General features: G+C 37.1%; 2 protein-coding genes across 2 annotated transcripts in view; both read left to right on the forward strand.

Annotated features, from left to right (window-relative positions):
- Nucleotides 1-10,398: 10,398 nt before the first annotated feature.
- rpl29 (ribosomal protein L29) lies at nt 10,399-12,581 on the forward strand. Its single transcript, XM_029431875.1, has 4 exons — nt 10,399-10,487; nt 10,934-10,986; nt 11,180-11,244; nt 12,404-12,581. Exons 2-4 carry the CDS (start codon nt 10,950-10,952, stop codon nt 12,494-12,496), a joined length of 195 nt encoding a protein of 64 aa, XP_029287735.1. The 5' UTR covers nt 10,399-10,487; nt 10,934-10,949; the 3' UTR covers nt 12,497-12,581.
- A 2,149-nt stretch (nt 12,582-14,730) lies between these two features.
- Nucleotides 14,731-26,399, forward strand: part of iars1 (isoleucyl-tRNA synthetase 1) — a 54,246-nt gene continuing 42,577 nt past the window's right edge. The window contains 10 exon segments of the mRNA XM_029431803.1: nt 14,731-14,803; nt 16,023-16,146; nt 17,319-17,475; nt 17,578-17,697; nt 18,559-18,641; nt 18,989-19,106; nt 19,206-19,353; nt 24,683-24,770; nt 25,640-25,700; nt 25,930-26,025. Of these exon segments, the coding sequence (XP_029287663.1) occupies nt 16,028-16,146; nt 17,319-17,475; nt 17,578-17,697; nt 18,559-18,641; nt 18,989-19,106; nt 19,206-19,353; nt 24,683-24,770; nt 25,640-25,700; nt 25,930-26,025 (990 nt within the window). The 5' untranslated portion in view covers nt 14,731-14,803; nt 16,023-16,027.

Consider the following 26,399-nt stretch of genomic DNA (forward strand, 5'->3'; position numbering starts at 1 on the left):
CGATTTTGTGCTTGCATGGCGCATAATCCCTCACAAATCTTTGCTTAATAAAGTTGACACAAAGAAATTAATTAATTCAGCCGTGCACCCAGGTTGTGAAAAATGTTTACCTTTAGCAGTTTAAGTTCATATTGTTGCTCAAAATATTAATGTGTTTATAGTTTCCTTGTCTCTTGTGTGAGCGATGTGTTTGAGTTTTGCCTCCTGTGTATACGTGTAATAATAAGAAATAAAATTGAAAATTGCCTTGACTCGACTTTTAGTCCATAAAGTAATTGGTTGATCAACAAAAAGTTAATTAATTATTCATCAAGTACAACATTTATATAATTATTTTTAACTAATGCAAAGATTTGTTGCTTATAAGTATTGAACTGGATTGCACTGGATTGAACTGGTTTAACTGGTTCAAAATGGATTTAACTGGTTTAAACTAGATTCAATTTAATTAAACTGGATTTAACTGGTTTAAACTTGATTGAACTGGTTTAAACTAGATTAAATGTAATTAAACTGGATTTAACTGGTTTAAACTGGATCAAACTGGATCAAACTTGAGTTGAGTTAGTCTGAACTGGTTTAGATTGGATTTAACTGGTTTGACTGTGTAAAACAGGATTTAACTGGTTCAAACTGGATTGAACTGGATTAAATCGAAGATATTTAATAATATATCTTAATAATAATAATGAATAATTAAGTTAAGTTAAAATAAGCCTCCAGCCCACTGCGTTTTGGAGATATTCTAAATATTCTATAGTAAATGTAGTAATTTGTTGTCGTATACAACAGGATCGACCTGTTAATGTTAATGGAAGTATTATTATATTTATACAGTATATTTGTATATTGCATTTACAGTATTTTCTGTTGAGAAGCTACAGTAGAAAAGCCTCTGCCTTGAGCTTTCTCTTTCAAATATATAATGAATCAGTGATTTATTGTCTGGTGAAGTAGTGTTGTGCTTTGGTAGTAAAAAACAGAACTTTATAATCAGCGTGTGCTTTCATAAAGTGACAATTAAAAGATACGGAGATAATATAATCATATTTACTGGCTCACATTCATTTTCTAGCTGCTGAGTTTTTAATTAGTTTGATTAAAAGCGTAGCAGAGAAGCTGGAGACGGAGGCATTTCAGTAATCAATACTGGAAGAAATGACAGCATGTCTCAGTTTTTCTAGGTCGTTTGAATAGAGGAAAAGCCTAATCTTGGGTCTATTTCTAAGAATATTGTATGTGTTGGATCTAAAGTTGATACAGTTTGCAGAGAAAAGGTTAGATTTTTGAAAATGTATCAATTTCTAACAAATGAGATGAAGGTCTTGAGTTATTCACTTTGCATCCACTTGAGAAAACAAAACTGTTAGTTATAAGATTTAATATTTCAACAGGTTTTATTTCTTTAAGTTGCGTAACAGCATTGTTGTGCAAGAAAAATAATATACACTTAAGCAAAATATAATACATGTTCCCTGAGGGATATCAAATTAACAGCCATAGAAATAGTGTTCCCATTGCTACTGTACATTGAACAACAACGTAGGCCCTTCTGGTGTAAGTATGAACCAAAACCAGTGTCAATGTAAATGTTTTTGGATTTTATGGCATACAGTGCCCTCCAGAATTATTGGCACCCCTTTAGTAAATATTTTCAAAAATGTTGTAAAATGTTTTTTATTGTTTAACGTCTTGGCCTATCATTCAAAATATTCACAAACATCTGACCTTTTCACTGAAAAATAAATGTTGACTTTGAATACATATTTTTCTCCAAAATATGTGTGCCACAATTATTGGCACCCCTTCATTTAATATTGTGTGCAGCCTCCTTTTGCCAGGATTACAGCTCTGAGTCTTCTCCTGTGATGCCTGATGAGGTTGGTGAACACATGGCACGGGATCTAAGACCATTCTTCCACACACAATCTCTCCAGATCCTTCAGATTCAGAGGTTGACGCTTGTGGACTCTCCTCTTCAGCTCATCCCACACATTGTCTGTATGATTTAGGTCCGGGGACTGTGATGGCCATGGCAAAACCTTTGTTCTGTGGTCAGTAAACCATTGTTGGGTAGATTTTGGGGTGTGCTTTGGATCATTGTCCTGCTGGAAGGTCCAACCACGGCCCATTTTAAGCTTCCGGGCAGAGGCTGTTAGGGTTTCATTTAATATCTGCTGGTGTTTGATAGAATCCATGATACCATGTATCCTAACAAGACGTCCAGGGCCTTTGGAAGAAAAACAGCTCCACAACATCAAAGATCCACCACCATACTTCACAGTGGGTATGAGGTGCTTTTCTGTATGGCTATCTTTCTGTCTACGCCAAACCCACCTTTGACGTTTGTTGCCAAAAAGCTCTATTTTGGTCTCATCTGACTATATAACCCTGTCCCAATCAAAGTCCCAGTAACGTTTGGTAAACTGTTGTTAATTGACAGCAATGGCTTTTTTCTGGCAACCCTCCCAAACAACTTGTGGTGATGTAGGTGGCGTCTGAAGGTCGTTTAGGAGATTTTCTGACCTCAAGACTCAACTGACCTCTGCAATTCTCCAGCTGTGATCCTTGGAGATTCTTTTGCCAGTGGAACCATCCTCCTCACGGTGTGTGGCATCAATGTGCACACACATCCTCTTCCAGGCTGATTCTTAACATCTCCTGTTGCTTTAAACTTCTTAATTATTGCCCTGTAGTGGAAATGGGCATTTTCAACTGTTTCAAGATTTTCTTATATCCATTTCCTAATTTGTGCAGCTCAACAACCTTTCGTCGCAGATCATCGCTGTGTTCTCGGGTCTTTCCGATAGTGAAGGATGACAAAGAGAATGTTGGCCTGTGTCACCTCATATTAATACCCCAGTGAAACAGGAAGTCATGATTGACCACCTAAGAGTTCCTAATCAAACAGGTGAACCTAAAGATATGACTGGAAATATACTTATACAGTTAGATTTTTATCATAAGATTTTCTAGGGGTGCCAATAAGTGTGGCACAGATGTTTTGGAGAAAAATATTAATTTTTTCTTTCAATAATTTTACTTCAGTGAAAAGGTACGGTTTATGTGAATATTTTGAATGAAAAGCCAAGACGATAAACAATAAAATACATTTACAGCCTGTTTTGCTCATTTTTACTAAAGGGGTGCCACTGCATCTTCTTGCTGATGACTTTGTACATGTCTTCTGTTTGATTTCTATGAGGCTCTGTTTGTGTCGATGTACTCTGTTGTGAGATTTCATTGCAGATATTTTTGTGACATCCATTTCATGTCCTGAAAGACTCTTTAATGTGGACTGACGTCTGTTGTTGTTTCTTTTTGCCAGAAGTAAATGGATGCACAAAGTCAAATATGATTGACAGGCGCAGGTACAGAACTCTAAAATGTAAAAGGGCTCGCTTTGGAAAAAGCCTAATCCCCGCAGCCATTGCTGCCTTAAATAACAGGCCGCGCTGAGTATGTGTACCTGTATACCTGTCATGTGTGGTGCTATCTGTTTGTCTTCTGTGTTAGTCGTTTATATTATTTGTATACTGTGTACATGTACATGTACAGTGCCGTTAAAATTAATTCCCCCTGGGGACAATAAATCTAATCTAGTCTAAAATCAAACAACAAGACTGACGTGCATGGTCAAGAAGCGCCAGCTGAGCCACAGCAATGTGGAGGATGGACAGAGGAGAGACGAATAGATTGATAGATGGTAGGACAAAGAATGGGAGAGAATAACTCTCTACCTCCTCCCTCCATCTCTAGTTTAGGTGGTCCTTCGTATCCTGAAGACCTTCATTCAAATCAGCATCCTTTCATTCATCCCCTCCCATTAACCAATAGGAAAGCTCAATCTTAGCCGAGTCCGCCCACATGATTTCTCCCAGCACCAATACACACTGCCTCCCTCCTCTGCTCTCTCATATTTTCCTTCTGCCTTTCATTCTCATATACTGATCTCCATCCTTCGAGCACGATGAATAAAGTCAGTGCAGCAAAGCAAAGGAGTCATGGACAGCATACATAGAAAGATTTAATGACAGTGTAAGACAGAGATAATTAAAATAGTTTATTATTAATATGGATTATTGCCCCCTCTGCAGGTCAGAAGAACAGACGTCTCAAACGCAACATCTGTATTTGAGCATTCAGGACATGATGCACACCCAGTGCGACAGCTGTCAGGTTCATTATGATAATGTTAGGTGTTTTCTTACAAGTGAATGAGACATGAGGTAGTTGGATATGGTAAACGATGAAAACAATGTGCTGCGCTCCTCTCCCCAACGCTCTCTCGTGGACTCGTCCTCCAGGAGTGAGGCATTGCGCGTCCATGTGTTTTTGGGGGAGTCTCTTTGGATCGATGAATCAGATCACTGAACAAATCAGAGATGGTGTCAGTGATTCAGAGAACTGCAGCCAGGCTAAGTGAACACTGCTATCCAAATATGTCTTTAGAACTATCAATTAATATCTGTATAGTCAGCATAGTCATGTTTCTGGCCACCTGTCAAATGCAAGTCCAATATTCACTCTCCTTTTTAGCTCTTTTTTTTCTCTCCAACAACTCCTGAGGTGAATATCTGATTATTTTGCTGCTAAATGTGTCAGTCTGCTGTTACAGTGGGTTTATTAGAGCTTGTTTCCATAAAAGCAGCTGCATGCAGCAGCCAGAAGTTACACACTAATGACAGCAGTGAGAGTAAACCAAAAGAGTAAAGTTGCGGGCCAGAAAACCAAAATAATGAGGTGAAAGGAAGCTGTTAAAATGCTCTGCAGAGCTGAGAGGAACTGTACACTCTCATCCAATGTCATCCATTATTAATGATCTATTATTAATTAAGAACATTGGTTATAGCTGTTTTACGTTCAAGATCTGTGTACATCTTCTGTGGCCCGTGTGAGGCCTTCATGTCTGTTACTATAACAGGTATTTGATTACATAGGCAGTAAGTCATGAAACAAGTCTTTAATATAGAAAACTCTCTGTTAACTCTCATTCAGGGCACAGTATGAGCAGTAAAGAAGACTTTAGAGTAAGCAATCTCATACAAAAATACTAACTATTGGTTTATGAGCTTGTAAAACTTTGACTCGAATTTAATACCAATGAAATAACACATTACATATTCACAACCACCTCTAGTGTTCAACACCCTGGTGTTATTTCCCTATGTATTATATTCATTTGCACTTGTGTATGCAACACTTAATGGATCCTCCATTCTGTTTGGATGTGCCTCCTAATGTCTCCAACATCCAGAGACATAATAAGCAACCTCTTTCATGTGTTGAGGTGAAGTGAGTCCCTGAGGAATTGACTCTGTGCTGCTCAAAGACAAGATTTCCTCTCACAGATGAAAAGGAAATGAAAGTGGGTGAGGAGCAGTGCAAAAGAGAGAGCTGGAGAGCAAACAGAGGGAGTTCAGGGGTAAAACGGAGAGAGAGGTGCCAAGGGAGAAAAAGAGCAAAAGCCTGAGTTAGAGTAAAAGAAACAGAAAGATGAGTCATGATTGGGGGGGGGGGGGGGGGGGTGATGGAGGTGTTGATTAAAGAGGTTTTACCATTGAGGAGTTAGTTATATGTTGTACAGCACTGCATTATATTAAATGAATGTAACGGGTTAGGTTGAACAATAAATGAAACACTTCTCAATTTAATGTAATGTAGTCCCGTGCAACAGCACCTTTAATTATGACCTCAATAATAAACATTTCATTGATTTCCACATTTCTGAAAATGTCTCTACACACTTAAAATGATTAACTTTATATGCTATGGCAGGGCTGTTGTATTGATTTGTACATTATTATTATTATTATTATTATTATTATTATTATTATTATTATTATTATTATTATATTGTACAGGTGTATCTAATAAAGTGGACAGTGGTGTAAGTAGGTAAATAAGTCAAACTTTATTTATATAACACTTTTTTTTAACACAAGTGCTTTCCAATAACATCAGAATAGAAAACACTATAACATACAAGAATAAATAATATTCAACAATGCATACAAATGCAAAGCACTTACATAGAAAACATACCATCCAGATCAACCCTTGACTTCTAGATAACCTTTGAAAGGATATATTTATATCTGATATGTAAAATCTTACGCAATCTGGAAAGTAATCAGTGGCCGTGAAATTAATACAGTGGAGTAAACAGTACAACATTTCCCTCTTACAGTAAATGTAGTTGAGTAGCTTTTAATGGAACCATTCAATTACAGTTCAAGTACTTCCATCACTTGATAACAAAGATACATAAGAAGCGCATTGTGTGAAACAAGTAACACAGTGCAAGAGAAAGAAACAAAGCCGCAGAGAGCCAGGCAGCATGAGCTGTCTTCTGTTCTCTTAAAGAGAATCGATTATTGTAACTGTCTCCAACGGGATGTACAGTATCTCTTCTGCAGAACCATCATTATGTTGTATATTCTGTAGCGATGTGGTGTTAAATGAGAGCATCCTCCGGACACTAGATCATACTTCACAGGCTTTCAACCCTGAGAAAAAGAAAAGAAGATTATTACCACACTAATCAAGGCATCAAATGAAGATGTAAAAGTAATTGAACTGTTTCTGTTGTATAGAATATAAGCAATGCAATATCAGAGAAGCAATATAGAAACATGTTAAACATAATAATGGATGTACAAATGATTTTCTTTTCTCATATGGAAAACTATTTACAATCAGAATCTCAGAGATGTAATATCTGAGATCAGGTTAGACAGCATGCAAGAGCTTCATATTCTGTAATTGAATTAGTGTCGGTCATGGGGGAACTGAATGTGTGTGTGTTTGAAGGTGTGTGTGTGCAAGTGTGTGTGTCTATCTAAGAAGACAGACAGACAGACAGACAGACAGACAGACAGACAGACAGACAGACAGACAGACAGACAGACTGATTGATTGAACTTGTAGGAGTTGTTGAAAATATGATAACAGTTAAATCAAATATATTGATATGACTCTCATTTCTGTCCGTTACATATAAAGCTACAGCCAGCAGGCAGTTAGCTTATCTTAGCACAACGACTGGAAACGGAAGGAAACAGCTAACCTGGCTCTGTCCAAACATCTGCCTGTCAGCACCGGTGCACTTATTAACAAATTATATTGCGTTTGTTCATGCCTACAAAAAAACAAAGTGTACAAATGGCAAGTTGTGGTTTTACGGGAGGTTATTTGTCGGACTATTTCTTGGCAGGATGCAATAATTGCCTGCAGTCTCTGCTGGTTAACTTTTAAGAGCCTACCAAGCACAATTAATGTAGACTTGGATTTGTAAACTATTACTGAACATTTTGTAAGCATCAACATTAAATATTATACATGAATTTTCAATTGTTTCCCACCAGAAACAACAGGGGGCAGCAGTGAGCCAATTCTACACTCGAAAACAAGTTATTTTATAGAAATGCTTGTTTGAGGAATTCTCTCATAGCATCCCTTGTTAGGGAAGCGTCATGCTAATTGTAAGTTTCAGTGAACAAAGTGAGATTATCTCGCTTCATTAATAAAGATTTCACACAGATAATACTGAGACAATATTCACAGAGATGTGTTCATTTCGCAGCATAAACTCACACTCCCACACCACCAATGCATGTGTGAAGAATCTCACAGGAAATGAAAACCAGTCCTCTCTTCACTGCTATCAGATCAAGGAGAAAGTATGAAATAACACATGTAGCAAAATCTGTAATTGACTGAGCATAGCCGAGTGCAGAATGGAGCGGAGAGGCTCGTGTGATCAAACAGAGGTCTAAATATAGAAAGCTGCGTGATTTCTCCTGCTTGAGCAGGGATTCACCCGACCTCAGCTGAGAATTGAGAATGAGAGGAGGAAGGAAAGGAAGAGGAAAAGTTAGGGACATGTTTACAAAAATCACTTTGTGTATGATCGTGTGTGTGTGTGTGTGTGTGTGTGTGTGTGTGTGTGTGTGTGTGTGTGTGTGTGTGTGTGTGTGTGTGTGTGTGTGTGTGTGAAAGAGAGAGAGGGAGATATTGCCTGCAAGATTATAAAGAATCAACATTCAATGTTATACGATTATAATGATATTAATAATAATAATAATAATAATAATAATAATAATAATAATAATAATTGTACATTTTATTTATAGAGCGCTTTTAAAAGGTACTCAAATACGCTTAACTTAATATTAACATATTATAATGAACAACATCAAGAATGGCACTTAAATCGGTGTCTTTGATAGAGTCAAATCTCTTCTCTCCTCTAGACTTCATTCAGGTTTTTAACAACTAATCTGAACTGAAACTTTCCATTATATGTAGTTATATTTCAGAATGACATACACACAGGGAAATGCATGGAACTATTTTTTTATTAAATAAAATACTCGCCACTAAGTAAACAATATGAGATAGGTGAAGTTAAGTTAGAACATACATAGTAAAACGTGTTTCTTTTAAAGTCTAAATTATAAGATAATAAGTCAATAACATGAAGAGTCTGCAGTCATGCTAGTGACTCTGTGAGGTGGATTTAGGCACTGCAATGCTTTCAACTGAATGCTAACCTCAGCCTGCTATCATGCTCACAATGGCAATGCTTACATGCTGATTAAGTTTGAGTTTTATTGCAAATGAGTTATTTAGACATTTCACCCAAAACTACAAATGTGAACTGGTGGAGCAAGAAGAAAAGTTGGGAGATCACCGAAGTCTGGGAACCATGAATACAGACGGACCAACATTGCCATCAATACAGCCTAGCTGCTAGTATGAATAAGTTAAAATCATGATATGTCCAAATTCTACCTATTTTATAACTTGACTCACCACCATGAGTATTTTTATTTGAATCATTCCTGATTTTTTTAAAATCCATTTTTCCTTTTCCTACAGACACAGGCCTTAATATGAGATACTTCTGTGAGACTGCTAACTGATGACGATGTTAATGCTTGTTTTTCCTCACAACATGTCATGAATGAAACTATTTGTAATTACCTCACACTGAATTCAGAAGCGAGATATCGGCCTTCACCATCTCAGAAAGACACTCACAACTCACAACCAGGCCGACCTGTATTTAAGTGCTAACATTGGGTCCCATTAACAGTCACAATCAAAGGCTTCTCGTTTTTGTTTCAAAAGAAAATCCTCACAAATCAACATGCTGTTTGATTTCTGAATCAAATTAAAGTAAAGAATAACGTTACACGAGATATTAAGAGGAGTTATTTGTGTAATAGAACAAAACATGAAACCCTTTTAGGCTTTTTCAATTTGGAATAATTAGAAGGGGCTTCTGATAATACTGTAGATCATGTGTTGTAATCTTCGCGGAGGCAGAATTGAAGAGAGATAACGCGTATTAGAGAAACAGCCAATATAGCCAATATTTAATTATTGTTGTAGCTGTTTTTTTTTAATATGCAATTTGCAAGTTCTGTCCAGTGATTTCCAACCAGTCTGGCCCCCTCTAATTGGTTACAAGATCAATAAAGTTTTGCTACACACATTTGTATTAATTTTTCTCTTTGCTTTTGGTGAAATTCTGAGTTTTACCTACTGTATTTGGGCCTCAAATTGTTATTTAAAGTAAACCGTCTGGGTTTGGAGGGGATATGTCTCTTTGGTAAAACTGCCAAACAATGGACATGTGATAAGGACACTGGTGTAAAATACAAAATAAAACGTTGTGGAGGATAAGGGAAAATGAATGACCTTGATCCAGACACAGGAAGTCAAGCACATTTCACACTTTAATTTCTAATGAAGACACACATGTTCATTTTTGTTCTGGTGTGATATGTGTAATTGGCTTTAATCAAATATTTTCTCTCTCCCATTTTACTAGAAATTATATTAAACTTGGAAATATAGTGGAAGATAAGAAAACCGAATTTCTGTTGAATATTTTAATTATTCTAGATAAATATGTTATCAATAAATGTAAATGTATTAAGACTCTCGTCCCTTATTGGTGTCTTTTTAATGAAAGAACCAGCACTTTTATTGCAAATCACTGAAGTAGCCTATATGAAAAAGAAAACAGTAAAAAAGTTATTAAAAGAGCTATTTTTAATTGTATTTGTTTTTTGCCTTACACCATCTGAACACAAAAAATATGACAATAATTGAATTAGCTGCAAGTAACAGGGTACCTAAACAAAATATCAAAGGAAAAAAAAGAGAAAAGGGTTCATTTAAAGTGATAATCAGAACACACACACACACATACACACACACACACACACACACACACACACACACACACACACACATACACAGTTAATTTCTTATGGTTGTCATAAACATAAGGGTGTGACATGTACAGAGGGTGACATCCTGCGGTCAGCTGTGCGCTCTCTCACGTGGTACCAGACACCACCACCGGGAGGCGCTGTCATTTAAACAGATCACTCTGACTCCACGCTTCTCTTCTTCTCTTCTGCTGCGTGAGATTTTCTTTCTCTTCCGGTTGTCGTCTGTTCGTGTTGCAGGTATACAGTTTTCCCACCTATGTAGACTTTTAAAATCTTAATCAATCTTCGCGTATTGTACATTCCTGCACAAAAACAGCAACTGATTCTGATACGTCACTAAACTGGTCATATTTCTACCGCAGTATGTTTTAGATTTAATCCTCAACAATGGGTGAATTTTACATGTGAAAAGTGGGAATGCCGCTATTAGCAAAGCAGCTAGCGACCAGGCAGCGGTTCAACATACGGCCAAACAAACAGCTTGCTTGTGATTTAATAGCCTGTTTTTGGTCCTATAATGTACCTTTACATTGACATTTGACTGCTGCTGTTACATTAAGACGTTGTTTTATAACAAACGCGTCTCTGTTTACATTGTACTGCCGGCGATTGGTTCAAATGTTGTGGAAGCAAATGACAGTGATGCTAAATAAAGATTAACGTCTAGTTTTTCCTTTCTTCAGATTAACCAGTGTCGAAATGGCCAAGTCAAAGAATCACACAACCCACAACCAGTGTAAGTATGACTGCAGAGTGACGTTTACTCTTTGAGGAGCCCACATCGTAAGATAATGGCACTAATGGCAGATTGTCCGACATATTTCAATGTCAGCTTTTAGGTTTACATGCTTGACCACTGTAAATATGTATGCAGAGGTGAATGTTGAAAGGATGTTTGTTAATTGTTTTTCCTCCCCTTTTCTGAACAGCTCGTAAAGCCCACAGGAACGGCATCAAGAAGCCCACGTCTCAGCGTTATGAGTCACTGAAGGGTGTAAGTACAGTTCTGTGTTGTATGCATGCATTCAAAAAACCAGGTAACTGAGAAATGAGGTAATAGTTATGAAGGAAATCAGAAGTGTTTGCGTGCATTGTGGTAACTGGCTCAATGCAAACTCCCTGTCTTCCTTTGGATCCAGGTTTACTAATTTTAGGTGCATAAGTGATGCATTGGGTTGTTACATGTGTTGGAGCATTTAGACTAACTTTGCTGTTAAGGTCAGGCTTGTTGCATACAAATGCCCCCGAAATGGACAAGTTGTGGAGTCTACTCTGCAAATATTTCCTAACATGCAGCTGCTTGCCTTTTCAAAACTGTTCTTTCCATGTCTGAGGTTTTTACGTACATGCAAAAGGCACAGTAGAACATTGTGGGTGTGTAAATCACAAGTTTCTTCACAATGTGATATTCTTCGGACACGATATGACGTTTGCGGATATCAGTCTGCCTCAATACATATTTGATTCAGTTCAGAGGCCTGCGAGTGATATGAGACGGTATCATATGCCCATTTGACACAATCAATTGACACGACACTAATATGATTTGACCATTTTTATGAATTTCAAACATTTAAATGAAAAACAATACAATACCTACTCAGTGTAGGCGGGCCGTTCAGCTGCTTGAAACTGCTGTGTGAACTGGAGACTCGCTGAATCCTTTCATCGGCAACCAAACTGAGGAACGTCTGCACTTCCTCAATTGTAAGGAGTAATGTACGGCTTAGAAAAAAGACCATCCCTGTTGACGGTAGTTTGCTTTTTTGAAACACAAAAGTTTCACGTTTGTGCAGCACTTGTGTTTTACCTGCACAAAAAAAGTACCAAAACTTTGCCTAATGGAAAACCAAAGAAACAAGTCCATTAGAGCCGTACTTTGCAGTGGAAATACGCCATAATGTCCTGAAAGCATCGTTGGAAGTTCTCCCATTTGTTTTTTATGTGAGAAAGTAGACTTTATATATTTTTAAACCCTGATGTGATACTACACTGCTCTAATGCAGACTAGAGAAGAGCAGTTTGGTTTGCGTTTTCCCAACTTGAGCCGTTGTCCTTTGCTCTGTGATAGAAGTTGTTGATTTATTTTGCCTATGCATCACTTTCATACTTCAGTCCCATCTTCTCACTTCACCTTTCTTTCTTTTCTGCAGGTGGACCCTAAGTTCCTGAAGAACATGCGCTTTGCTAAGAAGCACAACAAGAAGGGCATGAAGAAGGTGCAGAAGGCACTTAACACGAAATAGGCTGCCATCCAGTCACCTCCATGTCTGTCAGTTTCATAAACTGTTTCCACCATCACAATAAAGCCATGCTTTGTTAACAAACCAACATCGGACATTTCCCTTTCTATTCTACCTCGTTCTGCTCATTTTTATTGAATCCTGGGATTTCTCCAAGGTCTTGATTAATCATTCATCAAAATCTCAAGGGGGAATGAAATTAAAATAATTTTACATGGGGTCCGGTAGCTGAGTGGTCCGTCTCTCCCTGTGTTTCCGGTCTATACAGCTATTGTCCCTCAAAAAGAAAAATACCAAAACAATCTTAAACATAATCTAAAGGTTAAAAATTGAAGAAATACATTTAAAGCAGAGGTCTTCAACGTGTTTTAGGCCAAGGACCCCCAAACGGGTGGGGCAGGGACCCCCTACTGTATATATTGTATAGAAGAGGCTTGAAGAGGTCTGCAACGATGGGGTGCTGTTTGGTCTGGATGAGGTCTGTGCAACAGGGGGCGCATATTTATTTTGTTCACTACTCTTCCCCCCCCCCCCCTGCAGTATCTCTGCGGACATCCTGTCTGACAAGGATAGTACAAATACAAGATTGAAATCATGTTATCTGAGAAACGCCCTGCTGATGGGAAGAACAAAGGAGAGTACATTATATATCAAACATTCTGAAATGTTTTTTTCCAACTCCCTTAACTGATCTCTGATACATACAGCTATCACCAGAATGTAGTCCGTTGTACCTAACCGCATGATGTCCAACCTAATGTTAATTAGTCGCCAAATAATAGGAAAGGTCAATTTATAAAGGTGATTGTCTGTTATGCTGTTTTTGGAATTCCTTGCTCAACACTTCACTTATTTTGGTTACATATTTGTGGGTACAGATGATCTAAAGTTCAATTACAATCACTGGTCCCACATAGTGTCCATTACTGGGGTTTTCTCTCCCTGCATCCCTTAGCCCTGTGAGGGGAAAAAAAGAAAAACAGTTCCTTTATTTCAGTTAATTCTTTCTCATGGACAACAGCTCTTTTTACAAGGCAGGCTAAATAGAAGATACTACCATGTAGAAAAGTGGGATTATAAAAAATACATTTATTTGAAAAAGAAAAAGCAGTAGTGATGTGTTTTTGTAGACGGAAAGAAATACTAATGTTAATAAAAAGTAGGCATGAGTTAAAGATATGAACAAATACTGCAGAAGTAAACCTGTGCATGGATGTTGAATTTAAGCTTGTTTCCCCCATTTATCTCACTTTACATCCCTTATTTACTTGCTTGTATTGTGCGGTGACATAAAGATTGTATAAAAATTGTTCTTATGAAAAAACAACTGGAAACTGTAAGAATTAAGGACAGTACGAAAATGATTGGGGTTGGCAAGGGCGTTGAATCTTAGATTATTTATATATTGTGTTATGATCCAAAATAAAGAAGCGACCGTACGGACAAGTAAAGAAATTATGCACTATTTACTAAAGGTGTTCATGACAAAAAAATGTAAACAGACGTTATCTTCTTGTTTGATGGTGATGAGGAACACAAAACCCTGATACAGACAGGATTGATTCTCTGCATGTAAAATGCACCTTTATGACCTGCAAGAACTTTTTTGATGTTACTATTTGATCTTTTCTTTATATTATTAAAACTTACAATGGCAGGGTGAAATTAAAAAAAGACTTAAGGAGCAAAAAAAAAGCAGGCAAAGGCCTCCCTTTAGCAAAAATAACAATACTCCCACTTTTTCAGCCCCAACCCAAACCAAATAACCAACTAAAATACTGAAAAGCATGACATAAATGTTTTCTGCAACAGCAATTATCAGTGTCAGTAAATCAGTGGTGGAAGAATTACTTAGATCTGAAGTGCAATACAACAGTCATACTATGTTAAAAGTAAAAGTCCCGCATTCAAAATCCACAAAAGAATTAACATCAAAATATGTACCAAAAGTAAAAGTAGTCATTATGCAGAAGCTTAATCTATAACAATGTATCATAATTCATTAGTTGATTTATATGTTGTATTAATTATATAAGATGTCTAAATAAATGTAATGAAGTAAAAAGGATAAGAAGCCAGTTTATTGTCAGGTAGGTTTTCACATATAAGGTTGATTTGGTGTATTGGTGCTAGAAACATAAATATAGGAATGAAAAAATACAATACAAATATTTAGAAAAATACTTTTGAAATATATTCATTTTATTTTCATGCAACAAATCAGTTTGCGTCACAACGTCACTTCCGCCGACGCTGACTCCAGCTTGCATCATTTCTTGTTTCTCTCTGGCAGCCGGAGACAGACAACATGTGAGTATCCATTCAAACTGAATATTTACAACTTAAATGTTACATTACAGGCACACTTCACTGTACACCTGATAGTGTAAATTAGCGTCCAAACGTTGCCGTTAACAAACTTTACTGTCCGTTTAGCTACGAGCTAACTAACTGAAGCATTGACCGGCTAGCTTAGCATGCTAGCTAACAACAAGGAGGCGTCATTCTTTTGAACTAACTGCTGAGACAAAGTCACTTATTGCACGCAATGAACTAGTTTGTGCATAGTTTCTGTGGTTGCATGTTCGGCGGGGGAATAATATTTTAGATAGCCTGATTTTAATACATAAATGTATTTGAAAGGACTGCATGTTCTGTTGATAAACTATCGAGCACTGACAGGTTTTGACAAGTCAGCTATTAATAACATTCATAAGGATCTGAGAAGGGTGGGAGACATTCACTGAAGAAGACCTTTTACATTTTACATATCACGTAGTTTTAATTTCCCAAGCATTGGGATTAAATGAATGTGTACTAAAAGTGAGATTTACTTAGTCGGTCTTGGTTCAGTTGTTTCTATAAGGGCCAACACTTTAATTATCCGAAGCTGAAGTTTCTTTTATCCTCTTTGTGGCGTCACAAATCTTAAACGGTGTCTTACAGAGTCTCTGGCTTCAATGTGGTCCAAATTTTATTTTATTTTTATTTTTGGAAAAAAGCAGTGAAATTTCCCATTTTCTTACAAATACAGTTTCTCAAATGTGTAACTGTTTTAACTGCGTATGGGTTAATCTAGTCCAGATATGACAAGTCTAATTGTAGTGCTTTTTTAATCTGTAGTCTTGACCTGGTCCAATTTGCTCTAAATAGGAAAAAAGAGCAGTGAAAACTCTTTTTTTAAATCTTCACAAATAGAATAAAGATTTCACAAGTTAGAAAGTGGGTTTCAGACAGCGTTAAAGTTTACCTAAAATGTCTAACGCGCTTTCACCACAGTTAGACTTCAGTAGCTCAGCAACGTAAGAGGAGTTTCCCAAAACGTTCCCCTTAACTGCCTAATCGTAAGCTAACTTCAGCGCTGTATATTTGAATAGGTAAAATACCTACTTTATACCATCATAGCCTTAAGTAGGGAAAAAGAAAAGATTCATCATGTGATCTTTCTGACACAAATGCTGTGATTCGTGTCATTGTCTTCCTGTTCCACAAGTCTTTTGAGTTACATTTTTGGTTTCTGTTTTGGCAGATGCCATGGTGGAGCGAGTCCCTGAGTCCATCAACTTTCCCTCTGAGGAGGAGAAGATCCTGCAGTTCTGGCTAAAAAAGGACTGCTTCCAGGAATGCCTCAAACAGTCCAAGAACCGGCCTAAGTAAATCCAACAGTGTCTTGTTTATAATTATTAATTTACTATGCAAAATTAATTGCTAAGACAAGCTGTTGAAGTGTAAGATGAGTTTGTAATTTTGTTAAATAACCTTTCAAATGTTATCTACAGTTAAGTATGACACTCTGTCACATCCGCAGTTTTAACCTACTTGTTAAAGTCTTTAACATGTAATAGATGCTAAGATATGATTCTGATCATATTTGTTAGGAATTGTATTCTGATATTTTTTGGTGAGAAATTATTGTGAACACTTATTAAGAGGTTCAGAACAGCAACATGTTGCTTCATGTTTTAATGCTGGCAGTGGTAAGGGTTGTGTTTAGGGATTGTCTTTCCAGCTGTTGCGCTGCCAAGTAAAGAAGTTGCTTTTCCTGGCTAACCAGTTTTTATTAGACTGCTTTCAGAATTTAATCCATATGATTATCAGTACTTGTCTGTAATAGGAAAACTTGTAGTAAGAAACAATGGCCCATTGAATTCAGTTCAATAAGGTAATAGTACTGTTGTGAAAATTGTGTTTATTTTCATAAAGTTAATTTACCACAATAAATAGAAAAAAGGGTGTGGAAAACAAACATAATGTTTTGAATCGCTCTGCTCATATCTCTTACTTGGGTTGAAAGTGCAGGATTTGTACATTAATTACTTTTCAAAATGGTTTAGATTGTTTTCCTTTTTAGCCAACTAAAGATTTGATGACATTTGCTAAGCAAAATTGCAGTATTAAGACTTTGGTCACAAGCAGACCCTGACCAACACTAGTGAGATTTAACAGGGTATTTGCTTAATGACACTACCAAGTTACCCTCTCTGAAATGACTATAGAATCAATCCTATGGCTTGTGATAGTGTCAACAAAAGGAACAGCATCTTCACATTCACATGGCAAACACAAACATATCTTCTGCCATACTCTCACTGTTGGTTATATACAGAGACCAGAGCAGTGAAGATGCCACGAATACACATTTAAAACGGGGCACTGTTTATGTTGCGTTTCCATTATCTTGCAGGCTTGGTTGAGTGGAAGATGTTTCCAGACCTCATAGTCCTCTTGTCTTATCATCTCGTATACAACTTTTTATTTTATTTTATTACTGTGAAATAAATGTCAACCTTTTTTAAATGATTTTGACTGCCCATTTCTCAACCAGGTACACCTTCTATGATGGCCCTCCCTTTGCCACGGGGCTACCCCACTATGGGCACATCCTGGCCGGCACCATCAAGGACGTTGTTACTCGCTTCGCCCACCAGAGTGGCTTCCATGTGGACCGGCGCTTTGGCTGGGACTGTCACGGCCTGCCTGTGGTAAGAATCTGTCGTCTTGAATAATGTTAAAATCACTCGGAGTAGATTTACAGATTTTTCCTCGGGTTATTTCATTGTCTCATGTTCTGTCTTTCTTTGTAGGAGTATGAGATTGATAAGACTTTAGGGATCAAAGGGCCTGAAGATGTGGCCAAGATGGGCATTGCTGAGTACAACAAGCAGTGCAGAGGCATCGTCATGAGATACTCCAACGAGTGGGAGGTGAGCATACAGGAACAATATGTGAAGGAACTCTGTAACCATACTTGAGAGACCAGTTTTTTATTTTTATTTCATCTGTCAATCAAATAAATGCATGTCTGACTTAATACAGTGCATTGAACCTGCTATTAAGGTTCAATGCACCGTTGTAAGGCTACACCAAAGGTATATCTCACATGTACAATTAATCGATTATCAAAATAAGTGTTAGTTGTAGCCCTAGTCGTATTAGTCTACAATATATGTGTTTTTTATATGGGAGGTTTTATATGAGCCTTGATAAGGACTGACCTAAAATTAGTAGACGCCCCACGATTCAGTTAATTTCAGGAGCTACTCCAGTCTGCTTTGCACTATTAAAGGCGGTGTGGAAAATGATGGCCTGAAAGCAGAGTAGTAAAGTGTGAATGATATTATGGAGTTTTTATATTTGATAATGTTATGTCAACTAATTTGAATAATGTAAACACACAAAGGAAAACCTGAGACAGAAGGTAATATTGCTCATTTTAAAGTTGCCCAAATAAACACTGAAGAGTTTCTAGTATTTCTCTATTTGCAGTGACGTCAAGAATAACAAGTTCAAGTTAAAGAAATAAATGCTACCTGTTAGATAAATAAAATGAGTAGGCTTAAGAAATCTGCCTTTTTTATTTCTCAGAAACATGCATTTTAGTATATAGTATTGTAAAACTGATATTTGGTGTGATTTTAAATAATAATAATTCAACAAATCACACTAATTGTTTTTGTGAATCATTTCAGAGTCTTGAAGATAAGAGTCTTTTTGTTTTATACCCCATCCCTATAGCACCTATATATTTGTTTGATGTGCTATGTGTATTTTCTTTTTATTCTTAGACTTCAGTGAGGCGAATGGGAAGGTGGATTGACTTCGACAACGACTACAAGACTCTCTACCCATGGTTCATGGAGACTGTCTGGTACGAATGTCAAATTTACCATTTTATACTTACAAGTTTTGGCTTAAAGATGCATCATTTTCATTCTATACAAGGAATTAGATGTTGGCCCTATTTGATATACTAATAACAGTCTTTTATTTTTGATTTAAAGTGATAATTTCTTCAGCTTTAGCTTGATTTAATATTTGGTTTTCAGCCACACTTTAAACAATTGGTTCACAGGAGAACACAGATGATAATGAATGACCACAATTTACTTATAGTAAAACATTTGTATATTTAAAAATTGCAATACAAACCAGACTTGTGTGCAGTTTGTCTCTTCTTCCTTTTTATATTTTTTCATGCGTCTTCTATACATTCAGGTGGGTGTTCAAACAGCTGTACAATAAGGGTCTCGTTTACCGAGGAGTCAAAGTCATGCCTTTCTCCACTGCCTGCAACACCCCCCTGTCCAACTTTGAGGCCCACCAGAACTACAAGGTACGAATGACACCTCAAGTGGTTTAATGCAACACTAGTAACACAATTTACTGTTTGAATGTAAATATTGTATTGACTCTGTTTAATTTCTGTCTCCAGGACGTTCAGGACCCATCAGTGATCGTCACCTTCCCATTGGTTGGGAATGAGGATGTGGCTTTGATCGCCTGGACGACCACACCCTGGACCCTGCCAAGCAACCTGGCCCTCTGTGTTAACGCGGAGTTCTTGTATGTCAAGGTCAAAGGTAAGACACAAGTGCAGTTTCAGTATATACTACATACTAATATTTTATAGTATACTGTTTTTTGGATGATATTTGCTCCGTTAGCTACTGCTAATAAAAATGTTTTCCAACATTTAATAGTTTTTTTCTGATGTGTTCCTTGAGCTGTTTTATCAACATCCACATTTAGTGTTTATTTTCCAGTTGGGAGTAGCTCCTCCATTTCTTTTTTGCATTTGATTAAGTGAGGAAAGTGTCCCTCTACAGCACCCTCAAATATCAAGGTTTTATGCCTCTGAGAGGTATTATGTTGTCGTTCATCTGTACCATTCTCGTGAACGCGATGTCTCAGGAAAGCCTTGAGGGAATGTGCTTTAAAAGGAGGTAAACTGCCACTTTACTGGTTGGCAGAGGCATACAACAGCGAGGCGATAATTCTAGTTTCAAGAATGCATATTGACTGTTTTGAGTGTATATATTTATTTTGTCACTTTTCCACTGTGAATACACTGCATACTCTAAACCTGCTAAGAACGGGTGTGTTGTATGAAATTGGGCCACAGTTTAGGGTTCTTGAAAATCAGCGTTTGGTCCGCCATGTCAACATAAAGAAACCCCTGATGTGCTGATTGGGACTGAATGCTTCCCTGTGGAGCTTGTTGATCTAAAATATTTTTGTACAAATCTGCTCCCGGTGTTATCCTGTGGTCAACACTTTCAGATTATTGCTAAAATACAGAGTTATTTTGTTGCTGTCGTCTGTACTTTCTTCATGGCATTGTAGGGGGAAAAACTGACATATCTGCTCACGTATTCTGCCCACAGACATGTTTGTGTTGGGGATTACTTCAATTACTAGGATTGATAGTTTTGTTGAACGATGTTGCATAAATGCCGTAGCCCAAGCCAAAGTTTTCTGACTGAAAATCTTGTTTCTCTTGTGAGTTGAGTGTTGAGTGTTGGACCGCAGTATCAGCTGATGGTGTTTTTTATTCAGAAAGAACAAACAAAAACAAATTAACAGCAAATTTGCACTTTGAGGAAAGGATTTCTGTTCCACAATGTGCTTCCAGCCTTTGGCTTAGTGTTCGCTGATGAAATAAGACCGTTTTGTTTTATGACGAGTGACTCTCTGTGACTGGAACTTTGCTTCGTTTTAGATAAAAACGGACGCTTCACATTCATGAGCAGTAACTTGATGCTAAGGCAAAACTCATGTTCACAAACGCTCATTAAAAACAGTATCAGGCCTCAAACAAGTGCTTGTTCACCCACATCAAAATGGCCCTGTGAGGTTTAAACAAAAGGCAATTAAACATAGTTTATAACTTTGCTAATAGTTTCTATATACGTTGCACTTAGAAGTGTTATTGTAATTTCAAATGATTACTTTTTTAACGGCACGATACAAAATCGAAATGATCTTTCTGTGATCTAAAACTGACTTGAAATATGCAACCCTTCTCAAATTCACTTAATTAGCTCTTTTAATACACAAATAATAGACAACAACCTAATTCAATTCTAGAACAAAGTAAAAACAAACAAATTGAATTCAAGAGATTTAGTTTTGTATAACTTTTTGAATGTTAAAGTGTCTTTTATCAAGTATTTGTGCGTCAGAACACCACGGCTGTCGGACACGTACAGACAGATTCTTCTTTTTATACTACTTTCCAAACAAAACGGTTAATCAATAATCTAATAATAGTTTAAAAACTACCTATTGCATCGTTTTAAAGCAAGGTGTGCCTCATAATAAACTGGGAACTGATTGTGTATTATAGCTGAAATGATGGGTTGATTAGATGCTGGACAGAAAAATGATGGATGGCAATTTTGATATTCAATGTAGCGTAACTAACTAATACCAAAATATATACTTATAACTAATAACTCAAAATTATGTATTATAAATGCATGAATTGGTACAACAGGTGAAAGACAGTAATAAGGCTCAACTTCGACTATCTGAAACACTAAGTTTTATATTGAGAAACAGAATTTAATACCTTGGAGCACCATCCATCAGAAGGAAAGATTGATAGTCATAATTATTGTAGTCTCATAATTTGAAGGCTGCTACAAAGTTCTGGCCCAGTGTACATTTACCTGATGGTTCATACACACACCAATCACAGGATCAAGTTCTTTATAAATGAAATGTTTATTGAACTAATAACTACAAATCTAAACTATTAATAAATGATGAATGAATGAAACACTGAACTAATAAATGAAAGTGTGACCAGGTAGAATCTGTGATATCTTTGTTTGAGGTTTACCCGTTAAATTGAATTTCAATAGATTCAAGCACCGTTCAACAGTTTAAGTTTAAGAAGTGAAGATTGTGAAGCAACTCAAATATTCATTTCAAATTTTAGGGAGATCTTAGTTTTGGTCTTAACCTGATCAATGCTTATTTAATTCCTAATTTACTCATTACTTATAGCATCAAGCATCTAATCATTAAGCTAACATCAACTCGTGAAAACGCATGAAAGTGTATTGTTTCACCTGCCGGTTCTGATGGACAGATGAAGTTACGCTGGTGGGAGTGCTCGCAGGTTCTGTTTGGACCTCAGCATTATAGACGCTGCTGGTTCTTTGGACCTGGCCCATGTGGCTTAGATCAGTCACCTCCATCTCTCTCGCTCTCAGCATGTCACTGGGTCATCTCATGAGGCCTGATAAGGCTGCCACCATGACCCCCAGCCAAAGAGGGGGTCGTGCTGGCAGCCTTATCAGGCCTCATTCGATTCAGAGTCTTTTCTCTAAGTCTCTTCCTTTTTTAAGAGTTGCTGATGCCGGCATTCAGCGCGTTCGTGCGGCGGGGGTTCAGCATAGCCAGACTTTTGTCCAGTGTCACTAGTGTGAAGAGCTGACCACTCCCATTTGTAAACATTTCTGATTTGATTATTTTGTCCTTTTCGTAGGATTAGAGTTGATATATTGCGTACTTCACGTATTTAATTCTTTCATATTTGAAGGTCGGGCTATCTTAGGTGCAGAACGGTACCAAACACTCGATTTCAACCACTGAATGAAACCTGATCAATTTAATTAAATATGAATTAAACAACCAACCTTCCTATTAATAAAACATGTTCGCTCAGCATGACATATCAATTAAAGTCAATTTTATATCAATTGTTACCTCTGTTCAGGAATATGTGATGGCCATTAAAGGGGTTGGGGTCGTAAACTTGAGCAGTTTGTAGCTTAATATTGTTCCTTCAGTTTTTGCTGGTCTATTACAGAAATCACAATATTCTGTAATATTGTTTAGTCGCAGTCACAAATATCCGCTGCACCTAATTGCTTAAATTGTTTCTACACAAAAACATTAGCAGGTTTCACCGCCTCAAATATGAGCACCTGCTGTTTGTCTCAGTCTCATTTAATTGTAGGTTTGACATTAAAGTTTTTCTGGCTAATCAAATAAAGTAAAGAAATGTAATATGGGGGTCTGAAACTTTTCAGATAGACACAGCACAACACTTAAAATGTCTCTTCATTTTTTGCATGTTACATATTTAACAGTTAATTAAAAATAATCCACAAAGAAAACACTCAATTCTTTTCAAACTTTTATTCATCAACTTATTTAGTAGGAAAGTGACATTATTTTGTAAATACCTTTGTATTAACATATCTTTTGTTTTTGACTGCTGTGGAAAAACACAGGTGTTACTAATAACATTAATGATCACTCGTTAAGCCATGACAGGGAGCCAGCATGCATGAAACCAGGACCCTGAAACTGAAAAATCTAAATGTAATTCATTCATCATTAATTTTTTTATTTACACCCGAGATTCATCAAAATGTGTTGCGTGGAAAAAGGCCGTTCACTGAAACCGACAGTTTTGTTCATGTGTATGTCGTCTACATCAGCTACAGACCTGAGAAATATGATGAGCCACAAATCAGGTCACCAAAGAGATGGATGTCCATATATAAAAACAATTCTCCAGAGAGGTGGCTAGTGTGTTTCTGTTACACCTGCTGTAGTTTTTAGTTCCCTGTGAGAGAAACTGGTGGGTTTTTAAAAGGATGACCTAGATTCATTCCAGTATGTCATAGCCTCTTTGATCCTGCAGGGGGCACTGTTGAAGCACAGTCTGTCATCCTAACGGCACAGTCTGCGCTGTGCTGCATGGGAGACCGCCTTGGAATACCAATGAATGCTTTTTATTTTTTTCTCTCTCCATTCAAATTTTGTTCCCCTCATTTTTGTATTGCTGTCTTTGCATCCACATCCACCTGTTTTTGTCCTTCGTTCTTATTTTCTACCTCTTTTTGTGTCTGTCTCTTTCCCCCACTGCCTTTGTCGTGGTTTGAGTTGAGGGCTGTCAGGAGCAGGTCTGCGCTGTGCAGTCATTTGTCACACCACTGAGGGAAAGAAACCTCTTTTATTGATGCTGCCCCCTCCGCTCTTATATTGTGTCTCACTGTCTCAGGTCGTTTGCTTTTTGCCTGTTGTTCCTGTTCTCAACCTCTCGTCTCCCTTTTCTCCTAAAATCCCCATTTGGCCAGTTTTCCAGGAGTGTCCAGTTTCCCAAAAAATATCAGGCAGTTATCCTACATGTGGTGGCAACTTTTCAATAAGCCCAGATGCTGGTTGACATGATGGGGTCTTTACCTGACCTTGAAGTTTTGTCTCATTGTATTATTATGAAGCAGGACTTGACATTGGATTTGAACCATGTTTCTCGTGGTTTATCACACATGAAATTCAGGTCAATAAACATAAATCATTCTGTAGGGGCTATTTAGATGGCAGACTTTGAAAAATGACCAGAGAGTCCCCCAATGTATAATTTTCATCACATCGATCAATATCTTCCAATCCCACCTCACTACATATACTGTGAGGCTTAGAAAGAAAAAGGGAAAATAAAAACCTTCAGCTTTGCCACTTAGGTCATATTTCCCTTGTTAGTTCCCTTTATGCCATTCAGCAAAATAATATATATATATATATATATTTATTTATTTATTTATTTATTTATTTATTATTATTTTTCTGCCATTATTATCCCCGACTTTGTCTTCACTTCTGTGGATCTACTGTATCTTTATGTGCTGAGTTTTTTGTTTTTAACTTCCGTGCATGTTTTTATAACAAGGCATCAAAAACAAACGAACATTCAATAAGTATATCACAAATATTAAGTTAACTACATGATAATGATTTTCATAATCTTTATGTCATGTCGGCGCTCTTTAATTTGTCTGCATGTCATTGTTCCTGTTCAAAGTGTGCCTCTGTGTAACGGCAGCACAGGATTTAAATTGTGAAAACTCAACAAATGCATTCAGGTGTGTTTTTCTGTTCATCTTCCAGATAACGCCACAGAGAAGACCTACATTTTGATGGAGGCCCGGCTGGGAGCTCTGTTCAAGTCTGAGAGCGAGTACACTCTCCTGGACAAGTACGTACACAAGACCCTATAGCCACCTTAAAAAGCATCAAGAGTTGTTTTGACTAATACCTTAAAGACACAGTGAAATTAAAAATATATTTATAATATTGTGTCCCTGTGTTAGTTGTTAATTTCTCTCTTGTTACATGCAAAATGTGTCAACATTTTGAATATTCTTGTCCAATCAAATTGGATTTGGGGCGACTATCTCACCCGGCCATCATATATATATATAAAACTAGACCGTTAGCTAGACAGCAGGTGTTTATTTGGGTCAGTTAGCAAATAATAATTGTGTTTGAGGTCTACTTTATTAATTTAACCCCTATCCTCTTATTCAAAACACATTTTGGCCATAACTCAAGAATTTAGAAGCAAGTATGACAATTTCACACAAATGTCTAAAAGGATAAAATGATGAAGGGATGACATTTTGGATAAACATGGATGTAAACTGCAACCTGACTAGTTGGCCGCGGCATACAACCGCAAGCAGTAGTTTTTCTGTCAACAATAGTTGTCTCATGTTCCCCACTCTGGTCCAGACAAATGAGCTCAACAACTACGGAATAGATTGATGTTGCGCAGACATTCATGGTTTTCAGAGGATGAGTCCTACTAACTTTTAGTTATCCCACATGAGGTTGACATTTGTGGCTTTAAGTGAAATGTCTCAACAATGGTTGTTTAGATTACCACATGACACATTTATGCTCCACACTGATGTCTGTGTGGTTTGGTGATCCCTTAACATCCAGTATCAGCAGCTGAACAGTCAGAAGATACTGTTAAGAGAAATATTCGTGAGTAATTTAAATGAAGGTGAATTACAGATATTAAAACGAGGACTTTGAATGTGTTGTTTTATGTGTTTTTAGATTTCCCGGCAAGACGCTGAAAGGGAAAAAATACAAGCCTCTTTTTGAGTACTTTGCCGAGGTTAGTAGTTTGTGTTCTGGTTCCTGGCTGTCCCACTGGTTATGTATTGTTTGCCACAAAATAAAGACAGACCTATGTCTCATTTTAATTACCTGTCGGATGACAAATTGGCATCTCAGTTTGCGTTCTCTTAATCTGTCTCTTAATCTCTTTTTCTGTCGGTATCTGTGGCTCTATTTCTTTTGCTTCCTCACCACTTCATCTAATTCTCCTCCTTGTTTCACTTCAGTGTGGGGAGAAAGGAGCGTTCCAGGTGGTGACGGATAACTACGTCAAGGAGGAAGAGGGCACAGGAGTAGTCCACCAGGCACCTTACTTTGGAGCTGTGAGTGTGCTCTTTCACTTTCTCCTGCTTTGTGCATTTTTTCTTTTTTTTTATCAAGAGATTCATTTTTTGGGTAATAAGATATCAGAAAAAAAATTCTCTTTGTGACTAAATAACCCCAAAGATATTTACGTTACAATGATTTAAAACAGAAAACAACACATTTCAGAAGGACAGACTAGCAATTGTTTAGCATTTTGATTTGATAAATTACTCTTTAGTAGTAAATAATCCGTTAATCAGCTTGTTGTTTAAACACCGTTACTGTAGTTTACTAAACGTACACAAGGCTATGCATGATATGAAAACTGCTAACATAAGTGTGGAATTAGCACCTACTTACAAGTGTTTTACAAATATTGTGATGGATTTAC

Source organism: Cottoperca gobio, chromosome 5 (genome assembly GCF_900634415.1).
Source record: "Cottoperca gobio chromosome 5, fCotGob3.1, whole genome shotgun sequence".
NCBI lineage: Eukaryota > Metazoa > Chordata > Actinopteri > Perciformes > Bovichtidae > Cottoperca > Cottoperca gobio.

Coding starts and splice junctions, on each gene's coding strand:
- rpl29 (XM_029431875.1), top strand. CDS start 10,950: ATGGCCAAGTCAAAGAATCACACAACCCACAACCAGT. Junction 10,987..11,179: donor TCACACAACCCACAACCAGT/GTAAGTATGACT, acceptor TTTTCTGAACAG/CTCGTAAAGCCCACAGGAAC. Junction 11,245..12,403: donor GTTATGAGTCACTGAAGGGT/GTAAGTACAGTT, acceptor TCTTTTCTGCAG/GTGGACCCTAAGTTCCTGAA.